The sequence below is a fragment of the Wolffia australiana genome, chromosome 14, assembly GCF_029677425.1.
Source record: "Wolffia australiana isolate 7733 chromosome 14, ASM2967742v1".
Taxonomy (NCBI): Eukaryota; Viridiplantae; Streptophyta; class Magnoliopsida; order Alismatales; family Araceae; genus Wolffia; species Wolffia australiana.
Window position 1 is genome coordinate 2,365,596 of NC_135848.1, and position 18,619 is coordinate 2,384,214.

The 18,619-nt window shown below is 42.6% G+C and overlaps 2 protein-coding genes across 3 annotated transcripts in view; both read left to right on the top strand.

Annotated features, from left to right (window-relative positions):
* Positions 1 to 4,271: 4,271 nt before the first annotated feature.
* Positions 4,272 to 5,863, top strand: CRR7 (chlororespiratory reduction 7). The gene is made up of 3 exons (XM_078585995.1): positions 4,272 to 4,421; positions 4,896 to 5,011; positions 5,500 to 5,863. Exons 1-3 carry the CDS (start codon positions 4,343 to 4,345, stop codon positions 5,770 to 5,772), a joined length of 468 nt encoding a protein of 155 aa, XP_078442121.1. The 5' UTR covers positions 4,272 to 4,342; the 3' UTR covers positions 5,773 to 5,863.
* Positions 5,864 to 7,212: 1,349 nt separating this feature from the next.
* RUS3 (root UVB sensitive protein (Protein of unknown function, DUF647)) overlaps positions 7,213 to 18,619 on the top strand; it is a 28,931-nt gene continuing 17,524 nt past the window's right edge. The window contains exons 1-5 of one of the 2 annotated variants that reach the window (XM_078585719.1): positions 7,213 to 7,264; positions 8,831 to 8,890; positions 8,957 to 8,995; positions 9,095 to 9,157; positions 15,951 to 16,007. In XM_078585719.1, coding sequence (XP_078441845.1) covers positions 8,981 to 8,995; positions 9,095 to 9,157; positions 15,951 to 16,007 — 135 coding nt within the window. In that variant the 5' untranslated portion in view covers positions 7,213 to 7,264; positions 8,831 to 8,890; positions 8,957 to 8,980. Of the gene's footprint in view, positions 7,265 to 8,830; positions 8,891 to 8,956; positions 8,996 to 9,094; positions 9,158 to 15,940; positions 16,008 to 18,619 lie in introns of those variants that run through there. The other variant, XM_078585720.1, reaches the window with a different exon arrangement.

Below are 18,619 nucleotides of genomic sequence, written 5' to 3' on the forward strand. Positions count from 1 at the left end.
GATCAACTAGGGAATCCTTGAGCCACGCACACCATCATCTCCAATTCCTATTTGTTATCATCCCTATAGTGCTATAAAACATTATCTCTTATCCATTGCATTATTTCAAAACATTTTAATGCTTTCAACTTGAGATGTTACGTTTTTATGTGATACAAAATTTTTGGTTATAATTTTTTTATCCTCAAGCCATAGTCAACATCCCTAAGACTCTTATATTGTCATCATTTGCTTAGATTATGAATCTGATGAGTACAAGGATGGCAGGGCACATGTATTGTACAATGCCCACACAAACCAGAGGCTGAATATTAATGCCCCCATATACAAAGTTTTTTGTGTTCTCATCAGAGTAAATCCACATCGATTCAAGTACGTTCAAAAGTGAATCCTTGCATGCGTTCACTTGGGCCCATCTAACTCCATGATCAAGACACACATCCGATTAGCCATGATAGAGATTTAGACACATGGAATGATCATATCTTTTGGAGTCCCTTCAACTTTTTTCAGATGATGATCGTGGGGTCCAGCGTCAAGTCACTTGCATTCTATTAGGAAGCCTGCTCCCTCAGTCCCAGCCATAATGAGACTGTAATGTATAACTCCTGGAATGAACCATGTCATGGCCTTGGTTACACCTAATTATGCTACTTGTTTTTGTTTACTGTCTTTACTTTTGTTCTCATATTTCAAATACTCGATATATGGTTAAGTTTCATAGAAACTGATGGAGCGCATCCTGACGACTTCGATGAATCGTCAGCAGAGCCGTCGCCGACGTCATCACCATCACCAGCATTGTCGCCGGTCTGTGTCCATCCCGACTGGCACGCCAAAGCGTCCGTGAAGACGCCCGGGTTTAAGTACCACGGGTAAAGCACGTGTTCGCACCCGTCATTATCTGTTTTTCCGTTGTTTTTATTCTCTGTTTTGTGTTAGTCATGACAAGTACCCTTACTCGTCCTGACACGTCCGTGTTGTTTTTAATTTTGTATCGTTCTTTCTCTTTCTTAGTTTTTTTAATTAAGTTGTAAAATGGGGGGCCCTTATTGGGCCCTTTGTTTGACATTTGTGTAAGGGGCCCATCATGGCCCTATATAAGGCCATGATGAGCCCCACGTTTAGTTTGGATCTGGTTGCTGTTATTCTGTGTAGAAGTTACACCGCCAGGTCTCACCATGAGGAGAAGAGGAGGAAGAAGAAGAGAAGGAAGGAGAAGAGGAAGAGGAAGAAGAAGAAAAAAAGAAAGAAAGGAAGAAGCAAGGAGGGAAAAAAGTCGCCACCCACCGTTGGACGTCTGTAATGCTGTCTCGCCCCCCCCTTCGCCGGTGGTCTGCCAGATCTCGGAGCAACACCCGCCGCTGGACACCATTCCCGCTGACAGTCGCCGGTTGGCGCTACACATCGCTGTTCGCCGCCCTCGGTTGTGTTTAGCCAAGAACTGCGGCCGTGACTGGTCGCAAAACGCGACCGCGACCAGACGCAAATCGCGGCCACGACTGGTCGCCAATCGTGACCGCGACCAGTCACTACATGCGGTCGCGACCAGCCGCTAGCCGCGACCTCGATCGGCCATAGCCTGCGGCTACGACCAGCCGAGATCTGCAGCCACGGCTGACGCAGTCCGCGGCCACGGTCAGCCATGACCTGCGGTCGTAACCAACCGCGGTCCGCGGTAGCGAACAGCCGCGACCCACGGCTTCGACCAGTCCCAATCCAGCGACCGCGACCAGCCGAGAGCCGGGGTTGTGACTCGATGATTTCACTGCCGCGGTGGACCACAACCACGGGTCGCGATTAGCCGCCGACACCGTCCCACTGCTGCCGCTGACAAGTTGTCACGCTTGCTGCTACATCACCACGGTCGCCGCCGTTCCGCCCCGGCTACCTGCGGACGCCGTCGCCGCGTCCCTCCTTGCCGTCAAAGACACCAGGTGGCGAGTGACAACGCCGACAAGGTACATCGATCCCCTGCTCGTTTGTTAAATTACTTTCTACAGTATATTATCGGCTGCACTCCACCGCGCTCGGGTTAGTTTAGGTGAGAGAAAAGTATCGAGAAAACTACGGATTGAGTGTCTTCACAGGTACGGGGCGAGCCCATCCGTTACGTGCGAGCCCCTACAGATTTGTTCCATTCGGCGCCGTAGCCGCCATCGTCCCTCCGACGAGGCTCGGAAGGTCACTGTCATCATCATCGGTCGCCCGCCCCAGAGCTCGGAACTTGGAGAAAACCCACTCGTCAGTCCTACATGTACATTCCGCCTAGGGTATTCACATCACGTAGTTACATTCACCTAGTGATTTTTATCTGTCGGACGACGACATCGACGACGTCTGACATCAGAAACACCATCACGAAGCACACTTGTATTTCAAATAAGAACCTTCTTGTTCTATAGCATTTCTTCCCTATCTTTGCTTCTCTTCCTTTGAACTTATTGTTGTATCCTGTTGTCCCGGTCTGGAGTGAGTGCAATCGGTTTGTTGCCAACCGGGGACCATCTTCATGCAGCCTCGCCATTATCAAGATAATTAATCATATTAGAGTAATAGATGTTGCTTTAAACTGATTCAGATATTATATAGAAAATGAGGTGCTACAATGATGAAGTGACTGAAAACGAGATCCTTAAGTCAGACTCTGAATTATGTTCGGTATTGAAACTCTAGTAGAAGTATTTGATTCCCCCAGTCTATTTTTTATATACACAACATTGCTTGAAAGTTTTATATTTCTGAAACAAATTGAGATGTCACTTAAGTTATGTCTCACGATATGTAGACAATTTTGAAATCAATTATATCAAATACAATATTCGAACAAGTTCTTCACATTATCCATTAGCCATTCCATCGTTGCAATCATAATCATTATCTGCTTAAAAATATCATTCTTCAATACCATTCTGACGCGGCCATGACTTTACATTCAGCCAGCACTAAAAAGGCTACTCCTAGAAGAAATGGTAGAATTATTCCAAGTATTTCCACTGGAACAACAATTTTTTTTCTATTCACTCGTGATCGGGCCTGGTTGACCCATTCATGATATTTAACTCACGATTGGGCATGTTGATCAAGTCATGATATTTTACTCATGATCTGCCCTGATCAACCTAATCATGATAATGAAGGACGGGCCTTTCCTAGAAAAACTCTGGATATCAAGATTTGAAGATGATACATTCAAGAATCCTGTTATATTACTTCGAATGGAATCTCCTCCGGCCTCACTTGACTGAGCATAAGTTTTCTCTGCTCCTAAAGTCGCGCCTTCACACTAGTGCATAATTCAACAGATTTGAGGTTGAGTCAGTAACTTGGGTTGGGAATCTTTGCTCTTCTCTTTTGTATTTCTGCTGCCTGCATTCTTCTTTGTGGCTGTCTGTATCACAAAGCTAGTCGATACTAGTTGTAATAGTTGAAAATAGGGGACCAACCGACGACCTCCCAACAAAGCTTTGTTCGATAAAGAAAACAATTCGTTTCGACAACTTCACTCCTAAACTCCTAATCATTCATCGAACTTCCAAGATCGATCGGGCAGGCTGGTTGAAAAGGTGCGAAGTTTACGAGCGGGAGCGGAGAAAGATTCTGCAAGACGGATGAGATTTTTACCTACACGGTGGGTGTATCCTTGAGCGGATCCCACGTCAACCCCAAGACTAAGACGTGTAGCGAAGTCAAAGTCAATGCTTAAGATTGAGAAGCTTCTGGCTTAAATCATTCACCTAAGTCAAACTGGGATACATATATTGAACCAGACGAGACAACATGCGATGAATCAAAAGACACATGAAGTTTTTGTTTGAGCTATAAGAGACAAGTATAATGAAACGTTCTTTGTAAAGAACGATAATGAGTCACTGCTTTTTGTAATTGATCTATTTATAATGAAGATATCTCAAATCATAAGATAATAATATTAATTGACCTGAAAATGAATAATATAAACACTAGGAAGTAAGCCATCGGTAACTACGGTGCTACTACCGGTATTTGCATCTGATATTCATTATCTGACATCGCGATATCCGTTATCCACTTAAAAAATGTTATCCGATGCCAGAAGTGATCTTGCCTTTCAGGATAACGGATAGCACGACATCGGATATCGGATACCGGATATTGGATATTGGAGACTAATACCGGTAGTAGCACCCTACTTCCCAATGGCTTAATTCCTATTTATGTTTGTATTATTCATTTCGGGGTCAATTAATAATATTATATTTTGATGTGAGGAATTACAAAAAACAGCGACTCCTTATCGTTAGTTTTCCGGGTATCTTCTATCTCTATTATTTCTCCCGACAATTCTACGCCCGGCTTTCTTATGCGAAGAGATCTTCCAAGAATGGCGCAATCAGCGGCGAGCACGGGCGTCGTTGGAATCGAGCATTTGAGATTTGGCGGTAATATCTCCGTTTCTGTTTCTTTTTCTATGTTCTAATCATAAATTTACAGATACTTCACCATTTTTGCGAATGAGTGGAATTCCGAAAGCTTGGCTAATGTTACAATGTTTGTATCCTTTCGGGAGAGCTCATATTTTGAAAATTTTAGTTCGATGAATTCGCGGCCAGTCGGTTGATGTCAAATGAGAAATAGTACTCTGGGATGAGTTTCCGCCGTTTTTTTATGTCAAAATGCTCGCAAACTAAAATGGGAAAGTCCCAAATATGTTCTTAATTATCATCCGCGAGGTACGATATTTTTTGGAGAGAATTCATCTCATAGTTTTTGGATTTTTGGACTGTCTTTGTTCCAAAAAACAAAACTTTTTGGATTCTCATTCATGAGGTAGAAATTTATACGCAGGCTTCTTCTCTAGTCAACCTCTTACATTGGGATGTTGTTGAAGTTAACCTGTTCGTGTTCGCTTGCAGCAAGAACACGACCGGCATTCCCCAAACCAAATCATTGTTCTATGGCGATCATCTCATGTTCGATGCTTTCTTTTCAACCACTAAAATCTTGGAACCATTCAAAACGTTCAACGCTGGTGAGTTTTTGATCTCCATTACCCTCTCCTTTTTAGGTTTTTCTTCATTGATCAGGAGATTGCTCATAGTATAATGATTGACCTGCTGTAGTCCTGATCTGATAGAAAAAAATGTGGAAGAGGTCTGCAATGAACACTCTAAGTTCATCATTTTTTTTTCTTTCTACCTTTTATAATCCGAAAATACTAAATGAAATCAGTTGCCGAAACCTCAGCATAAGAAACGCATTGATCAGCAGAAAATCATAGAGAAATTGAAAATGATTGATATGGTGTAAGCTGATGCCATGGAACAAGCTGTGGAAAGAATCTACAATGAGCACCCCCCTAATTAATGTTTTAATCTCTCTCAAGCTTTCCAATCTAAAAATAACATAAAATTTTTGAAATCAGTACCCGAAACCTCAGCGTGGGGAATAAATAAATCAAAAGAAAGCCATTGAGAAGTTGAAATTCATCTTTTTTTTGTTGTTGAAATTTATTTTCAGGCATTAGCAATCGGCAGGAGGAGAATGTACTTCCAATCAGACACTTACGTTCTACTGGAACCGGGTAAAGGAGAAGAGTTTGTTTCTGAGGACGAACTGAAAGTGAGATTGAAAGATTTGTTGGAGAATTGGCCTGGAAACAAACTCCCCCCGGATCTGGCCAGGTTCATCACCATTGATCATGCTGTTGATCATCTTGTAAGATCTGTCTGCGAGCTCGAGATCGACGGCGAGGTTGGCACTGTTCAGTGGTACCAGGTTCGGCTTGAATGATGCTTCATTGTTGAATTCAATGAACGAAGGAAAAATCTTGTGATTGTGTAAGAAACTTATTTCACAAAATCAGTATAAAAAATTTTCAATATCTTTTATTCTTCCAGGCAATTATTTCCATCAATTCTTTGATTAGTGGAAACATTTGAATTTCATCTGGGTCCGAACTGTTAAGTATTGACATTTGAAATTGAGCCTGAAGTCCAGAGGGAAAGTTTATCACTAAACACTGATAAATTAGATAAACTGGAAAAAAATGAGATTATTGAAGGAGACAGACATAAGATCGCAGTTAGTGTTCTGTGATGACGATGACTATGCCGATGACGAGGACTAAGATGATAACGGTAACGATGACGATGACAAGGACTAAGATGATAACGGTAACGATGCCGATGACGATGACGAGGACTACGCCAATAACGGTAACGATGACAATGGCGATGATGATGACGAGGACTACGCCAATAACGGTAACGATGACGAGGACTAAGATGATAACGGTAACGATGCCGATGACGATGACGAGGACTACGCCAATAATGGTAACGATAGATGGCGATGACGATTACGAGGACTACGTGAATAACGGTAACGATGACGAGGACTACGCCAATAACGGTAACGATGACGATGACTATGACGAGGACTACGCCAATAACGGTAAGGATGATGATGACGATGACGATGACGAGGACTATGCCAATAATGGTAACGATGATGATGACGATGACGATGATGACTACGCCAATAACAGTAACGATGAGGATGACGATGATGAGGACTATGCCATAACGGTAATGATGACGGTGACGATAACGAGGACTATGCCATAACGGTAACGATGACGATGACGATGACGAGGACTACGCCAATAACAGTAACGATGATGATGACAACGACGAGGACTACGCCAATAACGGTAACGATGACGATGACAATGACGAGGACTACGCCAATAACGGTAACGATGACAATGGCGATGACAATGACGAGGACTATGCCAATAACGGTGACGATGACGATGACAATGACGAGGACTACGCCAATAAGAGTAACGATGACGATGACGGTAATGATGACTATGACGATGATGTTGAAGATGATGAGCCGGTTCCGGTCGAACCAGGCCGGTCGAGCCGGTTCCGGTCCGAACTATTTAAACAGCAGCGGCCACTGCGCTGCAAGATCAGTAGAAATGGAGGCCGTTGGAGGAGAGGAGAAGAGGAGATCGAGCGATCGCCATGGCGCGCCATCGTTCACGATTGAGGAATGGAGAGGCTCCTCGTCGACCAAGCTCACCAGAACGGCAGTCCTCTCTGCCAACTCTTCATCGCTTTCTCTTCGAAGGTCTCGTCTCGGTTTCTTCTCCCTCCTTTGATTTCTCCGGTTGAATTGTCATCGCGATTAGATGAGCTGTGTCACGATTTTCAGGTCGGCGGGGAAATGGGGAGAATTGCGGAGGAAGATCGTCGAGGCTTTCATTCCCGAGGTCTCTACTGGAATTTTTGAATTGTTGACTTCCTCTAGTGGTTTGATTGAGCTGCTATGTCTATAGATTTGGTTTTCGAAGTTCAGTGCTGAAAGTGCTGTTGTTGTTCGAAGATTTGCTCATTCTTCATCTTTAATTGTGTTCTTTGAGATGGCGACTTGGAAAGTATTTATGTACTTCTGCGGGAGCTTTCTCTTAAGGATTTTTCTTTTTTATGGAAGGCTAATGTGACATGCTGCTTCAGGCGATACCTCTACATTCATTCTTACCTCTCAGCATGATTGATATTTATTTTTGATTTATATTTTGTCACTCTTAACGTGGGAGGAACGGAGAGAGGTCTTTTTGAAGGTATTTTAAATGGTTTTTAGCTTGAATAAGAAGGTCTAAAATGGAATCTCGAGTCTGGGTTGAGGGTCTCTGCCCAAGGGCATGCGGATCTGAGGATTACTGTGAACTGGAGAGCTCTTTAGAGAAACACTTTTATCTTCCTCTTTCCATTCAGAGAAGTTTATTTCCTCAGTTCTCACTGTTATCCATCACTCGTGGCCTTCTTTTACATAAAGGTGTACAAATATAATATCAAAATCACTCATCGATGTATCAATACTATATCATAGACTCCTGTTAGAGCTGTAAGAGGAGACGAGGTGATACCCAAATGGATGCAGGGGAGATGCATTGATGCGCCATGCCGGCATCATGGTCATTGTCATAATTTCTTGAAGCAAGTGTTGCTACTACACTTGATGGGGCTGGAATTCATTGTTATCTTTCTGGGACATTTCTTGCCGGATTCACCAAGCAATACTGACTGCTTCTATGATCTTGTGTAGACGTCAACATGCTTGATGAGAGCATCTTTACAGAAATTAATGGAAATGGCACGTAGTTACAATAACTGTTTCTGGAACACCTACTTCTACCACCGTCATTCTAAACTCTACTGCATTGACACCTAATGCTGACATGACCTCACTCATCTCTACCATGGCAGTCTCAGCCTCTACTGCTGTGACAGGCATTGCTTTGAGAATGCCTTGGAATTTGCTGCCAAAACTGCCATGAACACTTACTTGGTAATACATTTGCCGTTGCAGCTGCATCCTTTGACCACAACTGTGAAAGAAATCACAACCTTCACACTTATCATTGTTGAGCCGTCTACTTTTTCTGCAAGACTTGCTGCAGTCTCATCAGCTAATGGAGCTGCAGCACCATCATTATCCCTCCCCCTAATCCATATATAATGGCTGCAGTAACTGTGGCCCATGTTGCAGCCATGTCTCCTGCCATGTTTCATGGGAGACTGATACAAACACCGACTACATTGGTGTTATTGTGGTCTCTTTAGCCTATTGGGCATTAGCTCCACCAAGCTTAGAAAGTAGTATTTTTATTCTTATTTATACCAAAATTTCATAATAATTTGTTTCCTCTTTGTGAACATGGTTCATGTTTCCACTGGTACCCAATTACATTATCAGTGTCTTTGTTGGTTCTTAATTATTCTCCTTCGATCATTTTTTATAACTTCTAATGAAAGCCTGCTGCTGTGGGATGCAGGGATATCCAGACAGTGTGACGCATGATTACCTTCCCTTTCAGATATGGGATTCCTTGCAGGTAATTGTTCAAATTACATAATGTTTTAAGATTTCTGTGGCCTAAATTCATATACTATGATTGTAGGGCCTTTCTACTTACGTTCGTGCAATGTTGTCTACTCAAGTAAGTCTGCATCGTATGTTTTGTGGTTGACTGAGATTTACAATCTGGTATAATCCTCATGGGTTTCCTCATTCTATCATTTAATGTATTCCTTCATAGGCTCTATTGAGTGCCATAGGGGTTGGGGAGAAATCTGCCACGGTTCTGGGTGCTACTTTCCAGGTTAGTCTTATTGTTTTTTCAACACCTATTTAGAAGATAGGTTAAGATCTATCAGTTGAATTATCCTTTTTTTCTCATGATATATTTTTCAATTATCATCCTCCCTTCATATATTAGGTACTTTAGAGATAAACTTGTGCTGTTTTGTCAAACGTAGCTGGTGATCGAACAGAAGAGAGGAGAAGAACAAGAAACAAGAGAAAAACTTTTATTCAATCATAAAGAGTGATACATTTCAAATCGTATACATCCTATTTATAATAGCCAGTCTTACGGCTATTTTCTAACGGCTAGTTTGACTCGTTTGGCTAGCCGTTAACGAGAATTACTAGGCCCACTGGAACCCGATAATAACTTAGGAAGGCCCAATAGTATTCAAAACTCCCCCTCAAGTGTAGGAATGTACATTCATCATTCCAAGCTTGGGTCTTATATATTGAGTCCTCTTGATTGGTAGCCCTTTGGTGAAGATATCTGCACATTGTTCTTCAGAACTCACATATTCTGTTTTTAGGTTCCTTTTCTCCAAATGGTCTTGTATGTAGAATCTGTCAATATTCACATGCTTCATTCAATCATGATCGACTGGGTCATGGGCTATACTAATAGCTGATTTATTGTCGCAGCGGATGATAATTGGCTTAATGAAGGTGATCTTCAAGTCTTCCAATAAATTCTTGATCCATATTACTTCGTCAATTCCTTTTGACATGGCCCGGAACTCAGCTTCAGTACTGGATTTTGATACTACACTTTGCTTCTTACTTCTCCAGGTTACTAGGTTCTCTCCTAGCATTGTGCAATACCCTGTTGTTGACCTATAGTCAAGACGAGAACCAGCAAAGTCAGAATCAGTGTATAAAATGAGGTCCATCTTACCTGTTTTTTTGTGTGCGATGCCCAATCCTAGAGTTCCCTTTAGATACCTGAGAATTCTGCTAGCGGCTTGAAAATGAGAGTTTCTTGGTGAGTGCATAAATTGACTGAGAACATTCACAACATAACATATATCAGGTCGTGTGTGTGACAAATATAAAAGTTTTCCTATCAGGCTTTGATATGAGCTAATTTCTATCTTAGGTTCGTTTTCATGTAGAGTCAACCTATGATTAACCTCAATCGGTGTCTCATTTACATGACAGTTTATGTGTTTCGTCTCATCCAGAAGATCCAATATATATTTTTGTTGTGTCATCAAGATACCCTCACTCGATCTTGCAAATTCTATGCCTAGAAAATACTTTAGGGGTCCTAGATGTTTAACCTGAAAATTTTTACTCAAGCGTTCCTCAAGGATATTTATTTCATCTGGATTATTACCGGTGACAATAATAACATCTACATAAACTATTAGTACAGTTAATAAGTGAGAATCCGGAAGCATGCACCAGGAGATTTATCGAGAGAGAGAATAATCATAGGAAAAATAGACAAAATATATTCACACGAAAAGAGTTAAAATTACAACAAGGGCGATCGAGACTTTATAGTCTTGTAAACAAGAGAAGATGACCGTTGGAGTCCAACGGTCATTTCTTAATGGGCCCTTTGGAGATGGGCCGGACTAACAATAAGTTTTTTGGAAAACATAGTGTGTTCTCCATTACATTGGTTGTACCCCAGACCATAATGTGTTCCCAAACCATGCCCTTGGTGATTGTTTTAGCCCGTATAGGGCCTTTCGGAGGTTATATATTTTCCCTTTGTTTTGGTAATTCTCATACCCTAGAGGAATATCCATATAGATTTCCTCCTTCAAGTCTCCATGTAGGAAGGCATTTTTAATATCATACTGGTTTAGTGGCTAATCTAAGTTAACTGCCAAGGATATTAGAATCCTAATGGTGTTAAGTTTAGCAACCATAACAAATGTTTCTTGATAGTCTATTCCATATGTCTGAGTATACCCTCTAGCCACTAGCCGTGCTTTATATCTATCTAAACTTCCATCTGATTTGCATTTTATAGTGTAGACCCATCGACATCCCACAGGTTTCTTATCTGTAGGTCGATCCACAATTTCCCAGGTATTATTTTGCACTAAGGCCCTCATCTCCTCATTCATTGCTTCCTTCCAGCTGGTGTTCTTCATAGCTTCCTGTGGATATTTGGGAATAGCTATATCTTGAATATTCGTCAGAAATGTTTGGTATTTGGGTGATACCTGCTGATAATTCAAATAGTTTGCAATAGAATATAGAGGAGGTTTTACACTTGTTCTAGTACCTTCCCTTAAAGCAATTGGCCAATGATTTCCTTCACTTCCTTGATCAGTTGTTCCTTCACTTAGTATCACCCCCCCTTCATTGGATAATTCTCCCCCTTCACCCAAATCCGTGATTCCGGATGGTCGATCCTTTTTCTTTCGCTGATAGTAATAGGATAGGGTACAATCTGAGATGACTCACCAATTTTCTCAGTCACATCCTGTGTCAGTTCCAAAGTCTTGTTCTGGTCTCTGTGAATGGCCCTGAAGGATTGTCTCCATATCATTTTCAATTACTTTGTACCTTACACAGTTTGGATCAAGTTCATGATCAAATTCCTGCTGTGCAATACTTGCATTTTCACTACTGAGTAGAGGATATGTCTCGATGTGATTCAGTACCTTTCGGTTTATAATAAAATGCCTTTTCATCAAAAACAACATCTTTGGTGACTATGTACTTACGGGTGATAGGATGATAAAATTTATACCCCTTTTGTGTAATGGAATATCCCACAAAAACGCATTTTAAACCTTTTGTGGACCACTTATTTTGCTTATGTGTATGATTATACACATAACCAACACAACCAAATATTTTTGGGGGTAATCCTGTTTTCAATCTCACAGTTGGATAATATGATTCAAGGACTTCCAGAGGACTTTTAAACGCAAGACGACTAGGAGGGAGTTGATTTATAAGATGAGTAGCAGTCATTATTGCAAAATTCCATAGGTTCGTTGGGACATTCCCTTGGATCAAGAGTGTTCTCCCCTTGTCTACAATGTCTCCTATTTTCCTTTCAGCTACTCCATTTTGCTGAGTGTATAGACATGAGGTCTCATGTTTTATTCCTTCAGAGGTAAGAAAATCCATGAGTTCATGGTTGAGAAAGTCTTTTGCATTGTCAGTTCGTAGTCCTTGGACTTGATCCCCAAACTGTCTCTTAATGAGACTGCACAATCCCTTTGAGTTTTTTGTAACTTCATGCTTATATTTTTGTAAGAAAATCCAACTATATCTCAGAACGAGCAGGAACAAATCCTCCAATAGAATGACCTGAGCCTGTATAGAACTCCTTGAATGTTGCTCCTGGAGATTGAACTCCTTGACAAGAGATCCTCCCGTAGGATGACCTCGGACTTCACAACACAATGCTTGACGAAGTGATTGTTGCAGGCCACTCCTGCTCTGATACCATGTCAAACGTAGCTGGTGATTGAATAGAAGAGAGGAGAAGAACAAGAAACAAGAGAAAAACTTTTATTCAATCATAAAGAGTGATACATTCCAAATCGTATACATCCTATTTATAATAGCCATTGTAACGGCTATTTTCTAACGGCTAGTTCGACTCGTTTGACTAGCTGTTTACGAGAATTACTAGGCCCATTGGAACCCAATAATAACTTAGGAAGGCCCAATAATATTCAACATGATTCTTATAACATCTTCCACTCGCCATAGAGTTGTAGCTTGAAAATTGTGTTTCGAATCAAGGGATTGAGCAATATGAATGCTGGATGCTTAATTGACTCTACCTCAAGCTCTGGTTGCATTGAATACTCCAGTATCCCAATGCTTTCACGCAACCCTGGCGACCAACATTCTCCCGTAGCATCCCCACGGGATTTTCCTGGGTGGATGATGCTTTTAAGACAGAAGGATCTGGTAAAGAGGAACAAGCTGGAGGGAGTGATAAAAGCGATAGAAAAGGGCAAATGACTATTTAAAGGTTCTGAAGGCATTTAAGGATGATGTGGGATCCACTTTGAAGGTTTGACCATGTCACACTCACCCTCTGAGTGTGCTACCCTGTGAGGAGACATCTACCCGTGTGGTTGGCTGGAAAGTCCACACGGCTTGGGCAAACGAACATTCAAAGAAGAGATGGCACAATCTTCTTTGCCGCTTGTGCACATAGCACACTCCTACGAGGCTTCTGAAGCCACCTTTTCCTGACTCCCTTCGTCTCTAGTCTTCATCAAAGGAGCATCCAACAGAAGAACCTCACATTAGGGGGGATCTTTTGTCTGCTGATGGTGTGGCACGCGCAGATGATCCTTCATGTCAAACTTGCATCAGCCCTCTCTCCTCTCCAGCTGCTCTCTGCCCTGAAGCTCTGTCGGCTAGGGTTTTGGCCAAAAACACACCTCATTCTATTGAATGGGATTGGCCTTTAAAAGGCCATACAGAGTGAGAGGGTGGGCCCCACGTCACTTAAAGGAAATGGGCCACTTATATCATGTGGCCCATTAGTACATTAAGAAGAAAATATGAAGAAAAACAAAGGAAAAGAAAAGAAGAAAATAAAAGGCTGTCTAACACTTCATCAATTTACAGAAGTAATGAAGCCAAGTGGCATGACATAATTTCTTTTTTGTTTGAGTTCCCATGTATATCTTATATAAAATGTATCACCCAGTGGATTTTAACCTTTCCCACGAAACACCTGCAATTGATGGCTTTTAGGAAATAAGCTGTGAAACTTGTATGGAAAATGAGAATTAGTGAATTACTGTTGGGTGATATGATGTAGAAAAAATCTAATTACAAATTGTGCAATTTATGGTTGATTTTTGCCGCTCAATTGGTAAAGGCTCCTTACTATCAAGAGGGGTTTTTAAAAGCTGGTAGGCGAACATATATTTGGTGATTTTCCATGATGATACCACAAAAAATCTGGGACCTTATTTTCATTTTTGGTCGACTTGTTATGATAATTCAGCAGAGATAACAAAAAACTGGGTTATGAAAATTCTGTATGAACATAGCAAACCAAACGAGGATATTACTTAGAATGATGTAAGAGTAATGTACCAATTAAACCCTTAACCATATTTCGCTTCCCCATTATTTATTGGTCTTTTAGACAGCCCAGGTAAGACTTTAGGAAAGTAAAGGTCTTAAATCTCTTGGACATTGTCTTCAGATGCTCTAAGAAATGGTTCTCAAAGAACATAATGAACATAATGTTATATTCAAGCGCCTGTGAACTGTGCTAAAAACTATGACTATTAGCAATGGCACTACTTTTCATCTTTAAGCAGGAGGTTGTACTACACTCCCCCACAACACCTGCAGCTCACCGATTAATGGCCAAAGCATGGTGTCTGTTGTTTCTGGGATTTGAACCTGCCAGCTGGCTCTGATACCACGTTTGATTCAACCGCTTACCAACTGTGCTAAAAATTATAGCTATTAGCAGGGCACAACTTTTCATCTTTTAACAGAATATTGTACTTCCTACAGTTCTCAAAGAACATAATGATAAGTTCCTCTCTGGGCCTTTGGTCTTCAATGTAATTTTGATGATGGAAGAGAGTTCCCAGGATGAAGATGAGAACAGGAATGGTCAAGGGAGAGGCCAAACCGAGGAGGTTGGGATCATCCGAGGACGAGCTGCCTGAAGACATGACGAAGAGACAGGGTTCACAGAAGAAGAGATGCCTGAAGACAATCATGAAGGACAAGGTTCACGGAAGAAGAGACAGGGTAAGGTTCAGATGAAGAGAGGAGAAGGGAAAAGCGCTTCCAATAACAAGATACTTAAATAGGACACCATCCTTTAAAAGGAATATGGGGAAGGGAAAGGACAAAACTGCCCTTAAGAGGGGTTAGAGGTCGTACTAATGGTACATTCCTCTCGGGACCAGTTAAACAAGGATATCATCAAGAGTGATATAAGAGTAATGAACCGGTTAAACCCACTTCCGGATTTCAGAACTAAGGTAGTTGCTTACATTATTTTTTGGTCTTTTAGACAACCACTGTAAGACTTCAGGAAATTAAAGATCTTAAATATCTTAGACATTGTCTACAGATTCTCTTCTTTTGGACCTTAATTGTCATTTCTACTCGAGATTATATTACATGATCCCAATCAGATGTATGGGTTTATGGTAAGGTCCTGCTGGGGAACCCTACCAAAGAGAGGAAAGAGAGGAGAAGAAGATTGAGGTGGTCTTTCACCTTTCCAGATGCAGCAAGGTGTCTCCTATCTGGAGACAGATTGTGATATCCAGAAAACCACCAAAAACTTCATGAGTACAAACTAGTTGTCCTTACAGGGTACTGATAGGCCAAAACAGTAAGAGAGGAATAAAGATAAGGTCCATGGGCTTTTAGGCACGGCACAGCCAAACAGTTACACTGGCCCATCTAGTGGACCTCAGCAAGCCCCTTTGCGTTCTTTCTGATTAGGCCTGCAAAGGATCTAATCAGTTTACACGGACTAGGTCTGGTTGGAATTCGTCTATTTAACCCATTATGTTGATCTGTTTGTAAAAAAGGTAAAATATGAAATGGATGTTGCAGGCTGGTACAAATTCCTTGGTTCATCGAGAAATCATCAGATATGTAAAATTGAAGCCAAAGTTAGATTACGTGTGCAGCCCTTATCGTGTTGATATTTACTGATCATTGATGAATGTTTTAACTTGCTGCTAGAAAAATTAGACCCAAGATATATTTTACATTCAGAGCTTCCTATATATATTATTTGAAAAAATCAGATCTTTGTATATTTCTTTATACCTTCATCGTTTAGATTTTTCCTCAATAATCTAATTTATAGACCCGAACAGTGGTTTCTGCGAGATTTCACTGGGATGCTTGGCGGTATCTTATTCACCTTTTACCAGGTAAGTAGTTATTATTCAATATTTTTTATTATCATGGTGGCCAAAAATTTAATCTTGTTGCTGTAGTTCCACTCATAAATGATTTTTTTTACTTCTACCTGTTTGTGTGCCAATGCAAGTCAAGTCTTGAGCTCTCTCTCAAGTTGCCAGCCACCAACTAGGATTAAGGTTTGTGAAACATGAAAATCACTTTTAGCTGGCTAATAGCCAGTATAAATAAATTCATAGTATAGTCTGTTTGGGCCCACTTTGTTCCATTAAGAGTATCCCTTCCCGTGGATCATCTTAATGGTTTTTTTTTTTTTTGAAAAGAAAAGAGTCACCCAATCGGTGCCCCTGCTGCCATTAGTAAATGACCCGAGAAAACATACAAAAGACACCGGGCTTATAGCCCTCGGTGCTAGAAGGCTGCCAACCCCCTCAAGTCATGTTGGATTGCCATGACTGAGGGAGTGCGGCCTCGAAATATTACATCATTTCGGTGAAGCCAAATAGCCCACGGGATAGCAAAAAGTTTTTGCCATTCAGCTTCACACCGATAAACGCCGCTTCGAAGCGACTCCCAGAAGGTCACCTCCGACCGTGGATCCAGTCGCGCGCCCTCCACCTCTGCCCATACCTCTCGGGCCATGGGACATTCGAAGAAGAGGTGAGAACAGTCCTCAAGGCCCCCCGCACATAGGACACAGTTTGCGGCTTCCTCCGGATAAATACGCTGTCGAGCTGTTCGGGTCATCAGGCGGCGCCGGAGAAGGAACCACCCAAATATTTTCACCGTGAGGGGGATTCTCCGTCTCCAAAGGAGCCTGCAGCTTGCCAGCAGATCAGGGGGTTCTGTGCCTGAGCCTCGCCTCAGCAACTGATAGGCCGCCTTGACCGAGAACCGTGTGTCCCGCCAAACCCAAGCATCCAGTGAGCTTTCCGACGGGTGCACTGAGTCAAGGAGGCTCAGAAGGTTTACCAATTCAGAGATCCGCTGTTCCGATAGTCCGCCTTCAAACACCGGGAGCCAAGCCCCATCCCAGCACGCCTTCACCGTTGCATTAAGATCCTTGGACCGCCCTGATAGCCGGGGGAAGGAAGACTGTAGCGGCCCAGGCCAGACCAATCGTCCAGCCAGAATTGGAAGGCGGACCCATCTCCCAACTGGGGTCTGAAAAAATCATCGGCCAGCCGGAAGACGGGACAAAGTCCTTTCCAGAAGGCGGACGCTCCACGGCTAGATATCCCTCTTTGGCCCTGTGAGTGAATATCCCCCTCCTTGGGGTATTATTGTACTTCTCCTCCTTCCCCTCTAGGGTTTCTTCTCTATTCTCTACATAAAGGAAAAAACCGTATCGTTCATTTTAACAAAATACAAAAAAAACTATCTTGTTCCACATGGTATCAGAGCAGACGGAGGAGGTGGGGAGGTGGAGAGGTGGGCGTAGATGAAGTAGTGGAGAAGTACCGAGTGGTCTCAAAGAAGGTGACGTCGGCCGATACAAGATATTTGCGCTGATCAGGAAGGTATACACGATAGCCTTTCTGAGTGCGGGAGTAGCCAACGAAGACTCCTTTAAGGGAGCGAGGTGCCAGTTTGGACAAGTTGGGGGTGTGGTCATGGACAAAAGCCACACACCCAAATGTCCGAGGAGGCAGGACAAATAGCTCACGATCGGGGTGAAGACGACAGAGGGGAACTTCACCACCAAGAGGAGAGGAGGGTAAGCGGTTAAGAAGATAAGCGGAAGTGAGTAGGGCGTCCCGACCAAAGATAGTGCGGGACGCCCATCTCGATGAGGAGAGTGCGGGTCATGTCCAGAAGGTGGCGGTGTTTCCTCTCGGCGACACCGTTTTGCTGGGAGGTGTAAGGACACGTGGTCTGATGGATAATGCCAAGAGAGGAGCAAAGGTCCTGGAGGGCTGACTGGATAAACTCCAAGGCATTGTCAGTGCGAAGAATTTTAGGGGTGGAGGAGTATTGGGTGGATATCTCTTGGAGGAACTGACGAACTGAGGAGAGGACGTCGGTGCGGTCATGGAGGAGGTAAACCCACGAGAGACGAGAGAAGTCATCAACAAAGACGATGTAATAGCGAAAGTTAGAAATAGATGAGACACGAGACGGTCCCCACACATCACAATGTACAAGATCAAAAGGTTGTTTGCTCGGAATAGAGTCAAGGCGAGAGTAAGTAGAACAAAAATGCTTGCCCAACTGGCAAGACTCACAATCAAAAGGAGACAAGTTTAGCCAGGGAAGGGCCTGTCGAAGTTTGGTAATGCCAGGATGACCCAAACGACGATGCCATTGGAGGGAAGTCTCCGACTGGGAGAGAAGACAACGAAACCCAGTAGGAGGAAGATCGGGAACGAGCTCGTAGATACCCCAGCCGGTCTCACGTCCCAAACCAATCCTCTTTCCCGTCCCCAAGTCCTGAAAAGTGCAATGATAAGGAAAAAAAGGACACCGAGCAGAAGAGGGATTTGGTGATAGCGCTGATGGAGAGGAGGTTAACGGGAAATTGGGGTATGTAGAGAACATCAGATAAGGGGAGTGATGGGGTCGGTAGGGAACGTCCTTTGCCCCTAACAGGGCAAACACGGCCGTCCGCAATGGTGACAGTTTC

What these genes read in the sequence shown, in the direction of transcription:
- CRR7 (XM_078585995.1), top strand. Translation starts at nt 4,343, where the DNA reads ATGCGAAGAGATCTTCCAAGAATGGCGCAATCAGCGGCGAGCACGGGC. An exon ending in CGAGCATTTGAGATTTGGCG is followed by an intron (nt 4,422 to 4,895) that starts GTAATATCTCCG and finishes GTTCGCTTGCAG; the next exon opens with CAAGAACACGACCGGCATTC. An exon ending in ATTCAAAACGTTCAACGCTG is followed by an intron (nt 5,012 to 5,499) that starts GTGAGTTTTTGA and finishes ATTTATTTTCAG; the next exon opens with GCATTAGCAATCGGCAGGAG.